Below are 18,462 nucleotides of genomic sequence, written 5' to 3' on the forward strand. Positions count from 1 at the left end.
TAATACATATTTTAAGAAATTTAATAGATTTCAAAGGATTTCTACAAGTTTCCGCAGATTTCAACACATTTAGCAGGCTTTGAAAAATCCAAGAACATTATTTATATTTTAAAATTACTTTAAACTCTTAAAACTCATTTAAATTCTACCTACATTAAAAATATCTTGAACTCTTAGATATTTGTAAATCTTTTGAAATTCGATTATAAACTCAAATTTTTTTAAAGTTAAATAACTCCTGTTAAATCCTTTGAAATTTCTGAAAATCTCTTGAAATACATAAAAATATTTTTAAATTACTTGAAAACCCTTAAACTGTTTTGAATTTTTTTTAAATAGTTTTAAATGCTTTGTAATATTTTTAATTCCTTTACCGACTTTTTAAACGATATGAAATCCATTGAAATGCCACAAACTCCCTTCAATTCAATAAAAATCTGTTGATATCATAAAAAGTATTTGAAAGTCTTTAAAAAAAGTATATCCTTATTTTAATTTCTGGTTCCATTTGCTAGATAGGAACCGGTTAGCACCAGGTAGCTTGTTCACAAGCGTCGATTGCCTTGTAGAGACCGGATAGGTTCCGGGTAGAATTCTAATTTTATATGATTATTATTTTCATTTTGCTTACATTGACCAGATAAAAACCGAGTGGGCGTGGGTAGAATATTTGAACAACTTATTTTTTATTCCCCTTTCGCGGATAAGGGTATGTAACCGGTTCCTTTCCGGTTTCAATTGGATTCGAACCTGTCATTTTATTCAGGGATAATTAGGATTCGCCACTTTTTGAAGTTTCATGTTCAAATAGTTTGGTTTTTAAATTTTAAAGTATTTCCCTTATTTAACTTTTTCATCATTAATATTTATTTGAAGGTTTACAATTTTTAATTTAGAAATTGTGAATAATATTATCACGCCTCATTTTTTTAAAGAAAATTTTTTACAAGTATGAACCAACAAATCCATTTAATCTGCTTGAAATTATAATTATTTACACTTGTATATTGATATTGATGTTTCCGCAATAACTGTAGAAAACAATAAAGAAGAGAAACAGAGTGCAAAAGTTCCCTCCAAGCCACAAATTAAGACAAAAGAAATTCTAAATCGTGTATGTTATACAAACAATATTCATAGATATAACTATAATTAAAAATTTTATTTGTAATACTTTACACTTCAAATATCAATCTTCCAAATTTGAATTGCAAGTTTCCTTTTTTAAATGATAAATGTTACAGAAAAATGATTTTGAATGTTATTTGTCAGAAACTTCCTCCTTCAGCAAACAGATGCACCTCACTGCCGTGCTAATGTTTTGCTAATCACTAATATTGTCTTTTCACAGCCGTTGAAAAATGTACGGTCCAAACAACAATCTTCTGAAGCAAATGCTGTATCTTTGAATGTCCATAAAAAAGTAGTAGAGGAAAAATTTAAGATGAAGAAGCGCATTATATATCAAGCCGAGAAGTTAAAAAAACTCAGAACACAAAACCTCCAATTGGTGAACAGGCCCATCAATGGCTTTGAAAAAGTAACAGGTATTGAACAAGTTCCAGTTAAATTTGGTAAAGTATTTTTAAAAACGTGTCTTCATTGTCACCCATTTTGTAAGTGGTTTTTTAAACAAATTTACTAATCTTCTTGCATAGAAACAGTAGCAAACATGGACGAGATTTCTAGTCTTAAAATTCAAAGTAAAATCCAGTTTAGCGAGTTCTCACCTATAGGATTTGAAGATATGACGAAGTTAAATAAAATGAAGGTAGACATCTAGATTCAAAATAATCAGGATGGCTGATAAAATACAACAACAAAAAATCCCGGTTTTCCGGTCCAGCGGCCGCGTTGATAATGCTGAAGGGTTTTTTTTAAATCAAAACTTTGTCTCCACAACTAATTCAACTGAACTTCTTTTCCGCAATTTTGTTATAGACTCATATTTGACTCGGGCAGTGGGCACCAAAAAGGTTCCCCGCAAATTTGGCGATACTTTTTACAGAAGAAGTGTTGAAGAAATCGAGCATTACTGGTAAAGTCAGCAATGCTCACAAATCCAGGGAAGTGAAACCCGCTCTACTTCTTGCAGCTCATTTTGAATCGTTGATGCGGTCCAAAGTGAAGTTATCAGAGGATAAATTCTCTGCTCACTTGAAAAATACGAAAGATTATGTTGGAAAAAAAGCTGAATTAAATCGAGTCTCGAGACAGTACAAGAGGCAAAAATATTCCAAAGAAAAACAAAGTCTGCAGGAAAGTTTTAATCAGAAGAAGAGTTCGAGAAAGACAATTAAGAATCTGATGAAGATCTTTAAATTTCGCTTCCAGCACAGAAAAACTAAGAATACAATTTGTTTCAGGACATTTTTTAAAGCGATAAAGTTTTGTTTAGCCAACTTCGCGTCTTTCAAAAAACATGTGTTTTTCTTGGAAGAAAAAAAGAAAGTTTAAACGATATTTGTGTAAAGTTTATCCTGTGAAGTTAATTTTTGTTGCAGAGAATCTTTCGTCAGAAATCGATGTAAAGTTTATCTTCTGTTTTTTTCTGTGAGGACCATCGGCAGGTCCTGAGGAAAGACAGTCTGCAGAAAAGTTTTATTCAGAAGAAGAGTTCGAGAAAGACAATTAAGAATCTGATGAAGATCTTTAAATTTCGCTTCCAGGACAGAAAAACTAAGAATACAATTTGTTGCGGGACATTTTTTAAAGCGATAAAGTTTTGTTTAGCCAACTTCGCGTCTTTCAAAAAACATGTGTTTGTCTTGGAAGAACAAAAGAAAGTTTAAACGATATTTGTGTAAAGTTTATCCTGTGAAGTTAATTTTTGTTGCAGAGAATCTTTCGTCGGAAATCGATGTAAAGTTTATCTTCTGTTTTTTCTGTGAGGACCATCTGCAGGTCCTGAGGAAAGTGAAGAACATATTGGAACTCTGGGCGAAAATTTAAAGGAAAGAGAAGATGATTTTGAAAAGAAAGAAAAATAGGAAAAGTAAAGTCCGGAGCGCATAGAAGATCAAGGTAAAGTTCAAGAATTTATCATAGAAGAAGAATTCGAGGAATCTAGTGGCAGGACACTCACAATCTCAGTTCAAATGATAATTATGATAATGTAAGAAACTGTACAGCTACATAACTTTAAATTAAAGGAATTTTTAAGTTTGCAACAAGATCTAACTGTTTTTATGAAGAAATAACTCAATCGGGCTTGAATTTTCTAACATAATCTCAAATTGTTTGCATTTGTAAGTTTTCTACAAAACCCAATTGGTTATCTTGTAAAATATCCAATTCCGTCCAGAATTCCCTAACTTAACCTAAACGTTCTTTGTTCAGTTTTATTTGAAATAATGCATTCTCCTCAAAAGAAAAAAACTTTAGAAACTAGAACATTTATAAGTTTACATTTTTATTAATAAATAAGATTATTTAATTTAAGAAACATATTTGCCGCGCCATCTCCTGGATATTTATTTATTTAGTATTATCATTACCGACTTTCCTGCTTTTATACGACACTGGATTCGAACACGGGTTCGAATTTAAATTAACTGAGACCTTACCGCCTCTCCTACTGAAAATAAGAAAAGAAGGGGGAAAAATGAATGATGATTCTCTGTTTGTTATCTTTTTTCTTTCTTTTTTTTTTTTAAATTTTTAATTGAGACATTTAGGAGTGTTTAATCGAAATTTGATCGTTGGATTCTTGGTATTTAAAATAATCAAGCATTTCTTTATTATAAAATTACTTTAATCAGTCTTTGAAGTAACGAGTCGTGCTATTGCGCGAATTCCTGCCCAAGTTTCTCTGGCTGTGGGGACTATTTGTGTAGCTGGCAATAAAAAGCCATACCGTCCCCCATCCCTCAGCTCCAGTGTGAAAGAGTATTTAATTCTTGCCGCTCCTTTGGCCCAATCATCCGATGCCCCTATATTTTTTAATTAAATGTAAATCAAAAATATATTTTTTTCATTTTATGGCTAGGGATGTTATAAAAATGATATGACACTGTTTTACCTGTTGTGAGGTACAACAACTCCGATGCAGGCCCAATCTTGTAATTAGTCCCATGAATTTTGGCCAAAGCTTTGGTCCCTCTTTTGGCAATATTCATCAAATCTAAATAATCTGATGGTTTGGCGTGCGTGTATCCCCATGGAAGCAGCCACATTTGAGAATAGGAATGTAGCGTGAAGTAAGCTCTAAAATAAATTTAAAATGTTTAATATTAAGTTAGATCAGTTTTATTATAAATTAGCAATATCAATCGCGTGCCTTTGATTTCTCATGTTCAAGGAAAAAATTACTTTTAATACGATTTTGAAATTATAAGTAAATTATTAAGGACATATTCGTTAACTGTAAATTTAATAACTTGTCAATCTTAAATTCAAAAGAATGTTCTGTAATTTTAAACAGTTTTATTTTAAGAACTTTTAGTATAAACTCTATTTAAGAAAAAATTTTAAATTGTAACAATTTTGACGTGTTTGACTTATTTCAATTGAAATCATCAGCAATCAGCAATCAGCAATCATCAGCAGAGAACGAAAAAGCCCAGTCTGAAGTCTGAGAGTGCGCGCACGCCGGGCACATGCGATGCTCTCCACCCTCGTCCGCCATGCGACGCTTCTCGGCAATTATGAAGCTCAGCCTAGGCTGGGTGCGCAACTTCAAATTGGGCTCGGTATCAGAAATTACCCATCACGTCATGGTTGAGCCATAACCTCAAAAAATGACAAAAACCATGCACTGAGGCAAATAAATTTCAAAATAATGCCAGTCATGCAAATTTTCACTTAAAAAACATGTGGACAACTGTGAAGGATTAACCCTTGCCTGATATCAACTTATTTAACATAACTTTACCCAACAGAACCTGACCTCACCTAACCTGAATTAACAGAAATTTATTGAACTACACGTAAAGCTCTGGCAGCATATTTTCCCAGTAGCAAATGTGTGCTACATCGAATGGGTCAACTCGAGCCTAACCTAGAAATAAATCTGACCTAGCCTAACCTAACCTAACCTCACGAAACACAATTAAACTGATTGTGTTGTCCCGTTGTGTTTGCGGTACCGTTTGAATCAGCTTGGTCTTAACCTGAAAAGAGTTCAAACCTATCCTAACCTAAAAAAAACCTAACCTAACTTAATTTCACGTAACACAATTAAACTCATTATGTTGTCCCGTTGTGTTTGCGGTACCGTTTCATTCAGCTTCGGCTTAACCTACAGAGAGGTTTAACCTATCCTAACCTAACAAAACCTGACCTAACCTAATCTAGCCGAATGAAATTCAACCACACGTGTAGCTATGTAAGCATACGGTTCTCAGTCTTAAATGTGTGCTATATTTAATAGGTTAACTCGATCTTAACCTAGAAATGAATCTAATTTAACAGAAACTAACGAAATTTTGCTTAACGCAACACAACTTAACTTAAGTGTTGCCGTTGTAACACAATAAAATTCATTTCATTGTACTACAGGTGCTTAAAAATTTAGACGCACATTACTCATTTGAAGAAACTTAGAATTACAAGTGGAATTGACCGCATTTCAATTAACCTGACAATGTTTGTATCAATTAAAATGTAGAACTATAACTTAAACATGCTAATGAATAAAAGTTTTATTCAAAATTTTTTTCTCTCTGCTTTTCTTAAACTTAAGGGATATATTTATACTATATTTCGTGTTTACATTTTATTTTGCTTTTTATCGTAATTAAATTCATTTATAGACCTACTTCAGTCTATTTTCTGCCTGCTATAACGCGTCCTTTTTTCTTCCTTTGTAGGTTAAGATCGAGTTAACCTATTAAATATAGCACACATTTAAGACTGAGAACCGTACGCTTACATAGCTACACATGAGGTTGAAGTTCATTCGGCTAGGTTAGGTAAGGTCAGGTTTTGTTAGGTTAGGATAGGTGAAACCTCTATGTAGGTAAAGCCGAAGCTGAATGGAACGCTACCGCAAACACAATGAGTTTAATTGTGTAACGTAAAGTTAAGTTAGGTTACGTTAGGTTAGGTCAGGTTTTTTAGGTTAGGATAGGTTTGTCCTCTTTGCAGGTTAAGCCCAAGCTTATTCAAACGGTATCGCAAACAGTTAAATTGTGTTTCGTGAGGTTAGGTTAGGTTAGGTTAGATTTATTTCTAGGTTAGGCTCGAGTTGACCCAATCGATGTAGCACACATTTGCTACGGGGAAAATATGCTTCTCAGGGCTTTACGTGTAGTTCAATTAATTTCTGTTAATTCAGGTTAGGTGAGGTTAGGTTCTGTTGGGTAAAGTTATGTTAAATAAGTTGATATCAGGCAAGGGTTGATCCTTCATAGTTCTCGACATGTTTTTGAAGTGAAAATTTGCATCGCTGGCATTATTTTGAAATTTATTTGCCTCAGTGCATGATTTTTCGTCATTTTTTGAGCGTATGGCTCAACCATGACGTGATGGGTGATTTTTGATACCGAATTTGAATTCAGCGCCCCAAAATCCATAGGAATACGTGTGTCTTGTTACCAGATCCGATAAAAGAATACTTTTATGGTTAAAGTTGAATCCTTTGAGAATGATTTTAAAAAAATAGATCTTTTAATATTTAATGCTCAAATCTTTTAACCAAGCATCGTTTCAGCGATAGGCAATTGTACTTTAATTCGTAGGAGGCGTAGTTGAACAGTGAAATGGGACGAACTTTTAACTTAGAATAATTAGGTGTCTTCTGAAAATAAAAAGGCGTGACTCTGTGATTTAGTTGACATAATTTTAGCGTTCAACTTTAATGTTTAGAGCAGTGATGCACAAACCGCTCGCCCGCGAGCGAGTCTGCGTGCTAGCGCGGACACTGTGGGCTGTATAGTATGCATACTCTGCAGGCTATCCCCACGCGCCGAGCCCGCGCTGGTTCGTAAGCCGCCCATACTAGCTGAGTTGTTTATATCACTTGTTTATTATCACTTGTTTAGCGGAAATTTCTCTTACTGTTAGAAAAGATACAAAATTGGGAAAAGAGTCAGTGCTGAATTCGATTTTAACGCACAAGGGTCACTTAGTTGTGCGACGGGTCTAGAGAATGGGCAATACCTTTTTGAGAATATTCAACTTGGTTTCGTTAAAATATAAAATAACTTTATGATTGAAAAACGTATACTATTCCTAATAAGGTTCTGCTTGTTGGGAGTTTATCTTTGACACTATTGTTTCTACGTGGACAGATTTCCCAGTATCTGTTGCTCGAGACCTTGCGACCGCGGGTGTAAGACGATCGTGCTGTGCATATAGTGGCGCGCACGGTAGACTCAGCGGTATCTAACTGTCTGTGGCAGTTCCATTTAACTTTCTTGTCAGGAACTTGTAAACTCTTTCTGAGACCAAGTTTAATGCGTTAAATTATTTAAAGCGATACTAATTTGGTTCGAGTTTCGATCTTTATCTCTGGGTCCAGTTTTTTGACTCACAGGAAGAGTATGTAAGAGAAGCTAGATTGAGATACAGGTCTCATTCGTGCAACGCTTACGAATTGATTTCTCTATTGCTTTTCCATTTCTGGATTATGATAAAGTAATTGAAATAATGTAAGCATAAAAAATAATAGCCGTAAATGAGCGCTCTGGGGTTGTGTCATTCTGCTGAGTCTCTTGATCAACAATTCAAAATTGAATATCTAAAAAATATGTACATTAAAAAATATTTTACATTCTGCACATCGTATTTCAAAAATAATTTAAAACAAATGTTTTTAAATTTAATCAATAAATGTAAACTGAAAGTTTATGGCGTAAAAATTAAAAAGCTTTAGATCTATGAATTCAAAACTTTATACAGTGAAACTCTTCAATAGCCCTCCCTTCTATAGCCCTTTAGTCGTGTAAATTACAAAAAAAAAGAATTAAAAATACAATTATAACTCTGTGTAAACTAAAATGCCGAAAAACCAGCTAAACTAGGGAGGTCTTTTCTGCAATTTTGTTCGCTCCTGGCGAAAATTTCAAGCAAAGGAGATTATTTTTAATGAAGTCTGATGCAACCGTGGGTTACTAATGGATGTAAATAAATTCACATAGTGATTCTAAACCCATCTTACTAAAATAAAAATTGTACAGGCCAATATCCAGTGAAGTGCAGGCATCTAAAGGTATCGAAATAAAAGGCATACTAAAATAGGGTTTTTAACCGCAGTGATATGGGACTTAAATAGACCAGCTCATTTAAATTTTGAGCTCCAATTAGCTAATCAGCTAATTAGCTCTAAATAGTAGCTCTAGGATAGCATCCAGAGGTGACTGTTGTCATCTCCAACGCTCGTGGCCGCTCGTAATTGTATACCTACCACATCATCGCAGGAGGTTTCAAGCATCGTATTAAATTACTTGAATTAACTTATAAAATTCTAATCTCATCAGGCTCTTGATTTAGTCTGTGGCTATGATATATAACCGGGTTTACCCGAGTAAAAGTTTAATAAAAACATAATAATAATGTGTACCGTGGGAGAGCATCAATTGGGATACCACAATGAAAGAGGAATTGGTGCGTCTCTATTGCGAAAGTGCAAAGTCTGAAACGAAAATGAAAAAAGGATACCACATCCTCTAGAGGTGGATGGCCTTATACAACCAGAGGCAGAAGCAGAGGTTCAACAACCGAAAAAGCGACGAAAATGGACATACCATATGAACAGCGATGTTATGCGACTTTATTTTTTGGCAGATGAATGTGGGCAAAGTGTGAGGAGAGTACATCATATACTCTTCTTTCTTAAATACCCAGAGCTAGCCACAAAAATAAATTAGCAGAATCTGGCAGATCAAAAACGTTCAATATCTGTAAACAAACTGCTTTCGGCTGTTGAAATAGCTGCTATCAAATTGCAAGTGGAACAGCAGCTTCCTATTGACGAACTCGCCTTGGAAGATGTGGACAACGAAGATTTGATTGATGCTGAAGGCATATGTGCTAGGGATAATGAAAATCATGTACTGGATCCATTAGAACCACATCCGGATATTGATAACGATGATGCGGATAGGGAAATCCCAGAAAAAATACAGCACCTTGAAAGGAATTTTGGTCAAGCTTTACTAGAGTTCAGATATGTAGAACTAAGATTATCACAAATGATCTGCGTGCACTAATAGCACATCTCGATAGCAAGGTTTTACCTATGTATTTAAGCGTAGCACAAACTGCGTTGGAGGTGCAAACTCTTATATACTGTGCAGTGGTGGCAACCGCTAAAACGTTGGACCAGAAATCTAGGCCTGCAAATGTAGTTTTTTGTCCCAGCAAGGTATCGAGATTCATCATGGAAGATCAGGATAGATATGGATGTCAGCAAAGTAAGGTGCAAATTGAGTCGATTGACTCAATAAAAAAGGAAATAGAACCAGAAAGCTGATAAACCATGTTATTAAAATCATCCATCCTCGGCACATCGAGAGATTAACATCAGAAATATCGGATGAGACTCCCAACGACAGATACTTGATGTTCTTACTGCAATACTGCGTCGGTACAAGAAAAGTAGTGCACTAAGGCAACAAAATCGAAACTTTCAGGAAGAATGAACAAATGCAATTTGGACACTGCGTCGTTCAAACTGAAGAAAGCAAGGTCAAGCAATAACCCTGAAAGGCAACTGACAAGCATAACAGCTTTAGATGCTTCAGCGGTCTTGAAAAGGGCAAGTGATTGGAAAGCTCCAAGTCCGGACATGGTGCACAACTTCTAGTACAAGTACGTGACGAGTGTGCATCTTGCGTTAACAAAGTGTTTTCAGAAGATCATTGAACACCCAGATCTCATGCCAGGATTAATGCTCACAGGGTACTACGTATATGTTACCGAAAAAACTAGACGCTCAAAATCATCTGACTTTCGACCGATAGCCTGTCTCCCAACAATTTATATATGTCTTACAGCTATCATTGCAGATAAGGTATATTTTAATTGCGACGAGAATGACATGCTTACAGAAGAACAAAAAAGATATTGTAAAAACTCGCGAGGCTGTAAAGATCTAGTCACTATAGACACTGCTGCAATGACTCAAGCTCGTAAGCCTCAAAGGAACTTACACATGGCACACATTGACTACAAGCAAGCGTTTCCTTTCATGCCGCATGACTATTTTCTTGAAGTCCTAAAACTTTACAAAACCTGCCCACGCATTATTGACTTTCAGCGCCATGCGATGAGACTCTGGTGTACAAGAATCAAGTAGCTTAATCATGGACAACCAAGGATAACTAGATCAATACGCTTTACGACGGGTATATTTCAAGGACACTCCTTCAGCGCACTATGGTTCCGTTTAGCGTTAAATCCATTGAGCAAAACACTAAACAGTGTGTCTCATGGGTTCAGAATTCATGATAATGAAGATGATCATCCAGTGACTCATCTTCTTTTCATGAATGACCTGAAGTTGTACGCTAGTTCAGACCAGAAACTGCAGCAAGTGATCGATGTCACACAGAAGTTTTCTAATGATATTCACATGGAGTTCGGACTAGATAAATGTAGAACAGTGAATTTAATCAGAGGAGAATTAGGGACCGCAGAGTTACAAAACAAGTTCGAAAATGACATTGAGGCAATGGCTGCAGGGGAATCATATAAATATCTGGGTATTCTTGAATCTAAGGATATTTAACATACGACAGATAAAACAAACCTAACGACTGCCTTCACTACGTGAGTTACAAGTTATACAGTTGCGAGATTATTTTACCAGCAAACGAAATGTTGCGCTTTACAGTACCATTTGTCAAGCATATCTTGCCTATACGCCCTTAAATTTGTCCTCAGATGGGGCCTTGAATACAAGGGCAGAAGCGATAAAGGAATTAGAAATACAATGGAGGCAGAAAACCATACATGGCGAGCACCCCAACACGTTAGATCAAAATGAAGTGGATAGTGAGGCATCTAATATTTGGCTAAGAAAGGGTTTTCTGTATCCAGAGGCGAAGGGTTCGTCATTGCGATGCAGGACAAGGTTGTCAGCACCAGGAATTATAGCAAACACGTGTTTAATCAAGATGTCGTTGACCGGTGCCAATTCTGTGGAGATACCAACGAATTAATCGAGCACATTATTGATGGCTCTTGCGTAATGTCTCAGGGTGAATATATGCACATATATAATGATGTATTGGGCATTATACATCAACAACTTGCCCTAAACCTAGGACTCTTAAAAGAATGAATGCCTTTCTATAGATACATTTGAATACCCGTTTTAGAAACAGAAGATTGCATCTTATATTGGGATGTTATTATTCAAACGGATCATTACATCCGTGCCAATCGACCCGACATCGTGATGCGAGGAAAAAAGGTGGAAGAGTCTGCATCATCGACATTGCTTGTCCGCTCAACCGAAATTTCCAGTCAACCTATACAACCAAGATCCACAAGTATAACAAGTTGAAGCATGTAGTAAATACCATATGGAGGAATGTGAACCATGCATCTATTCATCCCATTCTGAATTCGGCTACAGGCAATGTGCACGCAAGATGCACTGCACGTCTTGAAAATTTAAGAGTCAGTAGGGTATTGGAAGCAGGTCAGAAGTTGGTTTTATTAAACACCTGTCGCATTGTAAGAAACTTTCTTGATCATCAGGAAGTGAACGACTAAAATCCCGTGGAGTGACAGATAGTAGCTTTAAGAAAGCATCCAGAGCTGAGTGTTGTCACCTCGAACGCTCGTGGCCGCTCGTAACTGTATACTTAGAACATCATCGCATGAGGTTTCAAGCATCGTGTTAAATTTATTGAATTAACTTATATTATTTTAATCTCATCAATCACTTGACTTAGTCCGTGGCTATGATGTATAACCGGGTTCACCCGAGTAAAAGTTTAATAAAAGATGAAATAATACTAATAGTACCGTATATGTTTTTTGTTTGTCATTATGTAATCGGAAATCGCTCTTGATTCTGGTTCCGAAAATGCTTTAGGTCCTGCATATGTGTCATGACATGGATCTGAACTTGTTCCTTCGACTTTTGCATCTCTCCAGTGGTAACCAAAATTTCGATTAAGATCAACACCTTCACAATCTGAGAAGAACCACCTTGCTATATGCGAAACTAAGTGAAATAATCCTGAAGGTGTGTACCTATAAATTGAATAAAAAATATGAAATTAATAGTTTTTCTAAAAAAAAAAAAGATATTAGGAAAGTACCAATCTTCGTAGGGGAGACTACCTTACAGTAGATAATTAACAGAGAGTGGACGAGCCCAGTTTGCAGTTCCGCACTGAGCCTAGACTCGGCTCCCTCGTTGCGGAGAACCGCCGCATGGGGAAAGTGGTGGGGGAGCGCCGCATCTGCCCGGCGGGCACGCGCTCTTCCACCACTTCCTACCGTGCGTTGGTTCTCCGCAACGAGAGAGCCGAGGCTAGGCTCGGTGCGCAACTTCAAACTGAGCTCGCCCGGTCCCTGATAATGAGCCTAAATAGAAAAAAAATTGAAAATACTAATGAATGTAAAATTGTTATTTATTTATTAAATAGTACACTGTACGTGTTTACAAATTAAAATCAGAATATTTATTCTAGGTATATTTGTGCTCTTTTATTAAAGATTATCTACTGTGGGCTCATTACCTACTGTAGGGTGGTCTCTTCTATTTATAATTTTTTCAATTGCTCAGAACAAAATTATTTTATGGAAGTGAAGTTTCTTTAAATTAGGGAAAAATTTAATTGCGGCAGCTCAAAAATCCATCACACTGCTAGGAAGAGGGGATTAACCATTTTTGTGATGATTTTGACGAGTGGATGGTCGGGGTGGTTAACGAGGAATGTGGCATCATAAATTGAAAATTTTAATCTGACGAAAAAGTTATTGAAATTTTTGAAAAATTAATCTTATTGCTTTTATTTTACAAGTACAGCATTTACATACATACTTCATATTGTTTTTATATTATCGATTCAGAATTAACCCCTTTTGGTTATACATTATACTATTTGGTTGAAGTTCTAACTTTTTTATTCGTTTTTTTGCGGTCACTCAAATAATGTTTTTAAACTGAAATATAATCTATTCCATTTTGGAATTAAAATTGATTCTTTTTTAGTTAAAAATTTAATTTTTTGGTTGATAGTTGAACAGCCTTATTAGACATTCATTTTATTGATTAAAGATATAACTGTTTTGTTGATAATTCATTCTGTTTTTGTAACATTTTGGTTTCTAAACTAACAATGGAACTATTCCATAATTGGTTAAAAATTAATCTTTTTTTACATGAAATTTAAACTAGGAAATATTTTATTGAGATTTAAGCCTATCGAGAAATGACGCTGCACTGCGGGTATGGGTTGGAGGAGCTTCGGAGGGATCCTAAGGTTGCATTATTTCTCACAAAGCATGTAGAACACATGTTTACATGGCGAATAAGCACGATGGTGAGCTCGCGTCATCCAGCAGTGGGTCTCCGATACCATAAGCCAACTGAATCCAATCAGATTATTTCTCAAAGTTATTGTACGAGTAGAAATGTTAATGTGAAAAAATAGTGAATATTTATTAATTTTAACCTTAAATGTTATGTTGCGTTTTAAAATTAATGATTTACTGTAAGATTTCTTATTGATTGTTCATTGAAATTCAAACTCCTCAAGGGGCAATTTCGCCGGTGTCCTAAAAATTTTTTCGAATAAAGGATCCTGACCATTCAATTATTCTCCTATTTTCGAGAAAACTCAGCCTAATTGTACTATATTTAAATTATTGTATGTATAATTGTAAGAAAATTATGTTGAAGAAACAGTTTCTTTGCATTCAAACAAATATTATTCTCAATGGTCACTGGCTTTCTAAAATACCGTCTAGGTCCCTTATTTTTTGCCCTTTTTAGTCGGATACAAATTAAATTTATTTGATAATCCTGGAAATTAGTGCTAAAGAGGAAAAATATAAAGATCAAGGTTATATGTGTTTTTTTATCATTTATTTAAAAAATTCTATGATCCTAATTGGAAAACTGGTTATTTATCATCCTTTCTTCGATAACACTTTGGAAAAAATTTCTAACGTATTTGTTAACCATCTAAATCAAGATGGGCCGTCAGAAAAAATAGCATTTGAAGCGTTTTACTTCAACAGCCTGACTGATTCAGGTTAAAAAAATAATTTTCTTTACAGAATGATTTTTTAAAATAATTTCCAAGTTTTTTTCCCAAACCGAAAACAAAATTTCCCATTGTTTTCATTTTTGAAGGTCAAATATTTAGTTTTTTCAACAAATAGGCGATATCGATTAATGTAGCGCATTACTTTGCTTAAATTTGAATTAGACTTGAAAATTTTGATTTCAAATTATATATTATTTATTGTTTGGGATATGTGTTATTTAACATTAAAAAATGAGTAAAAAGTAGTTATCCAAGAATTCGATAAACTGAAATCCGCATATTTTGAATAGGTTCTTGTCCACAAAATTCCAATCATTTCAGTAAAATAGGAATGAACAGAATTCAGGACTAGTTAAAAAAAATTTAAGTGAATTAAGAAAAATAAAAAAATAAACAATAAATTTACTAAAATTCGAGTAAATTCAGACAAATTTAATGAAAATAAGAAGAATTTGATGAAATTGAAAAAATTCAAGTATATTAAAAAAATATAAACAAAATTTAACTAATTCAATAAGTTCAAAGTATTAGAGAAAAATTCAAGATAATGTGATAAAATTCATAATAATCCAAGGTAAGCTTGAAAGAATTTAGGGCGAAGGAAAAAAACTTTAAAACATTTTTGTAATTGAATGAAATTGAATGACTTTAGTTTCATTAAAGTTGAATTTTAAATGAATGTTAATGTATTGCAAAACATGAATATTTGATTGATCTTAGTCAAATGGGATTGAATTTAGAAAAATTCAATAAAATTTATAAGACTTTGATGAAATTCATATGACTTAATTAAATAAAATGTAAAGAATTAAAAAGTTTCAATTTGACTGAGTAAAATGGATCAAGCTTTAATATTAAAAAAAAAAAAAGAATGGCATATTGACTATATAAAATGAAGATAGAGGTAAATTGTTAATTTTTTACCTAAAAAAGATGAAGTTTTGAAAACGGAGATTCAATTTCTAAAAGGTATTTTTATTTTCAACCGAAAAGATGAATTTTTAACAAAAATAATGAATATTTAACTGGAATACTTAAATTTCTGACTAAAAGGATGAATTTTTAAACAAAAAGTTTATTTTTCTACCAAAAGGAGGATTTATTAAAAAATGATATGATTTCTCAACCAGATAGATGAATTCTTAACTAAAAAAGACCAATTTTCAACTAAATTCTTGAATTTTAAACTAATAAAGATCAATTTTCAAACAAAAATGGAATACACCAAACTCTCGCTTTCAGTCACCCCGTTCTCAGTATTCCTAGAACTTCTGGCTCACGCGGTTTTACAGGTGAGTAGGTTAAGAGCGGGTGCGTTTATCAGAAAAAAAATGTTAACACAAAATGTATTTTAATTTATAGTTAAATTACTTAATTTTCAATAAAGAAAAACTAATTTTCAAGCACAGTGTTCTAGTTAAAGAAAATTCGAGTGAATTTAGAGGAATATAATTGAAATCAGAAGAACAAGATCATAATTAATTTTAATTAATTTGATCTAATTAAAAAATTTAGCATCATTAATTTACTATATTAAAACTGAAGTGAACTTAAAAGAACTCAAGAGAATTTAAGATAATTTATTGAAATTAATACAAATCCAAGATTAATTTTTGAAAAATTGTACTAAAAAAAGAATAATTTAAGTAAATGCCAGAACAATTTTTGTAATTCAGAAAATTCCATTCAATTCACATAAATGGAACTAAATAGAAATCTGATTATATTAGGAAGAATTTAAGGTGAACTTTAAGTGAATAACTTCAAGTGAATAAAAAAATTGGTAACCTAAAAATATCGAATAAATTCAGTGAATTTAACAGAAAAAACTAAGCATATTATTCCCGGGAAAAAATACTTAGGATTCATTTTAGATAAGTAATTGTAATGCAATTACAAATTTTTCATAAAATGTAAATCTTATTCTTCAATAAATAACAAACACTTTCTCGGAATGAAGAATTTTTTAGTGTTTAATTTGTATATTTTTTTAAATTCAAAACCAAAAAAAAAATTTGCCTCCAAACCAAAAACTAGATGAACAGTTTGTTTATAATTAAAGATTATTTTTGGCAGTACACTGGAACTTGGATTTATGTCTGGATTGTCTGGATTTTTATATTTTCTAAGGGACCATACTTAAATTACGTAACGGATTATAGGCCCTCTCTGAAACCCCTGTTTCCCCCTGTAACAAACCGTGACAAAATATGCCTACCCTCCCGTCATACTTTACGTAGTTTTTAGTTATATTAAAAAAATTTAGTTATTTATTTTAAACAAAGAAGTATTTTTTCACTATAAGTGATGGCTTTTTAACAAAGTACTTGCATTTGTAACAAAATGATTAAATTTTTAACCTAATAGTTGAATTTTTATCATAAAAAGGTAAGTTTCCGATAAAAAAGTGTCATGATTTATATTTAAAAAAAGAGAATTTAAAAACAAAACCAAAAAAGACGAATTTTCAACAAATAAAGTTTTTTTCCTCAAGAAATAAATAAAATTTATCTAAATTTTAAAACCTTAAAGCCAAACGACCAATTTTCTTTACAAAAATTAAATTTTCAAACAAAAAATATGACTTTTCAGCAAAAAATTAACTTTCCACGAAAGTGTTGCATTTTCACCCAACCAAAATGAACTCAATAAAAAAAGATAAATCTTAACAAAATGGAAATGTTACATTTTCAGTTATCTTTAGTAGTTTAACTTTTACACGAGTAGTTTAATTATAAATTAAAAAAATTCATTGTGAATTTTTAAATCAAAAAGATAATTTTTCAAAGAAAAATAGTTGAATTTTCAGTTAAGAGAGATTTCAGTTGACTTTTCACGATCAAGTTATCAATTTTTGAAGACGAAATAACTTCCGACGAAAAAAATTTAATTTTTGATAAAAAAAAAAAATTTAACCAAAAAGGATGAATTTCTAACAAAATTGTTTTCTACAAAAAACTAACACAAAAAATTAATTAAAAAAAGCAACAGAGAAAAGAGTCTTTTTTGAAGTTGCACTGCCATCCAGAAAATATTTCAGTTCATTTTTCAATATCAATATATAAATTTTAAACAAATTCTCAACAAAACATTCAAATTTTCAGCCAAAAATTATGACTTTTTAACAAAACAGTTAAATTTTAAACCAAACAATTGAATTTTTGTCCAGGAAAGATAAAATTACTATTAAAATGGATAATTTTTTTATTTAAAAAAGTTTTTTTAAGATAGCGGAATTTTCATCCAAAGAAAATTTTCCATGAAACAGTTGAATTTTCAAAAAAATAATTGCATTTTCATCTAAGTGAGACGCAATACTTCTATTAAAAAAGATTAATTTTTAAATCAAAAATACAAATTTTCAGAAAAAAAAGTTTTTATCCAAAAAAGAATTCAGTCGACTTATCAGCAACAATATATAAATTTTAAAGAAAAAGCTAATGTTTTAGGAAAACGCAATTAAAAAAATTAAGTACTAAGATATGGTTCGATACTACCTTGCTTCATTTTCGGTTTCAGAGTGAGAACTTCGAGTTTTTCGCCAAAGCCGGTCAGTCGTGTGACTGAATTCGTACCCATCTGGATTTGCGATCGGCAAAATCATCCAGTCTGAATTATCAAGAAGTTTCGTGTATGAAGAATTTTTTTCGACCAACTGACTCAAAATGTATGTAGCTACTGCTATGCTTATCCACTCTCTCGCATGCATACCTGTGAACATTTTTTTTCTAGGATTAAAAGTTTTGAAAAAAGTCGTATTATTTGGATTTTAATAATAATAATATAAATATAAAAAATATAATAATAATATAATAAAATATAAATTAATCATTTTTTTAATTGAATTTATTTTGAAATTTAAAAAGAGAATAATAATTGATTTCACAAAAGGATTCGGAATCAGTTCACAATTTTAGAATTTCCAGATTTTATAGCTGAAAATAAACTATTTCAGTTGGAAAGTCTTATTACTTAAACACATGTAAGCGCCGGATTGGAAATTTATAAACTATTTTTAATTTTTAAATAATTTTAAAATAATATACTCATTGTCCAAGGATTTTATTAAATATTATTTCAATCTAAAATACTCAATTTTTAAACCATACAAGTTTAAATTTTTTAATGAAGAAAAAGGGCAGTTACCTAATATTTAAAAATATCTGAATGTTCATTCAAAATCATTTGAAACCAAATATATTTTTGGCTGGTTTTTCTATTCAAAAGAATTTGAAAAAATTTAATGGGAAAATTAAAAATGATTTTTCGTTTTGAAAATTAATTT

The 18,462-nt window shown here is 32.5% G+C and overlaps 1 protein-coding gene across 2 annotated transcripts in view; it reads right to left on the bottom strand.

Moving 5' to 3' along the window:
• Nucleotides 1-3,677: 3,677 nt before the first annotated feature.
• Nucleotides 3,678-18,462, bottom strand: part of LOC117167407 (carboxypeptidase B-like) — a 48,859-nt gene continuing 34,074 nt past the window's right edge. For both annotated transcript variants that reach the window (XM_033352307.1, XM_033352306.1), the window contains 4 exons: nt 17,675-17,888; nt 11,920-12,150; nt 4,022-4,206; nt 3,678-3,932 (listed from right to left, as the gene is read on the bottom strand). In XM_033352307.1, coding sequence (XP_033208198.1) covers nt 3,754-3,932; nt 4,022-4,206; nt 11,920-12,150; nt 17,675-17,888 — 809 coding nt within the window. In that variant the 3' untranslated portion in view covers nt 3,678-3,753. The remainder of the gene's footprint in view (nt 3,933-4,021; nt 4,207-11,919; nt 12,151-17,674; nt 17,889-18,462) is intronic.

This window comes from Belonocnema kinseyi, chromosome 2, assembly GCF_010883055.1.
Source record: "Belonocnema kinseyi isolate 2016_QV_RU_SX_M_011 chromosome 2, B_treatae_v1, whole genome shotgun sequence".
NCBI lineage: Eukaryota > Metazoa > Arthropoda > Insecta > Hymenoptera > Cynipidae > Belonocnema > Belonocnema kinseyi.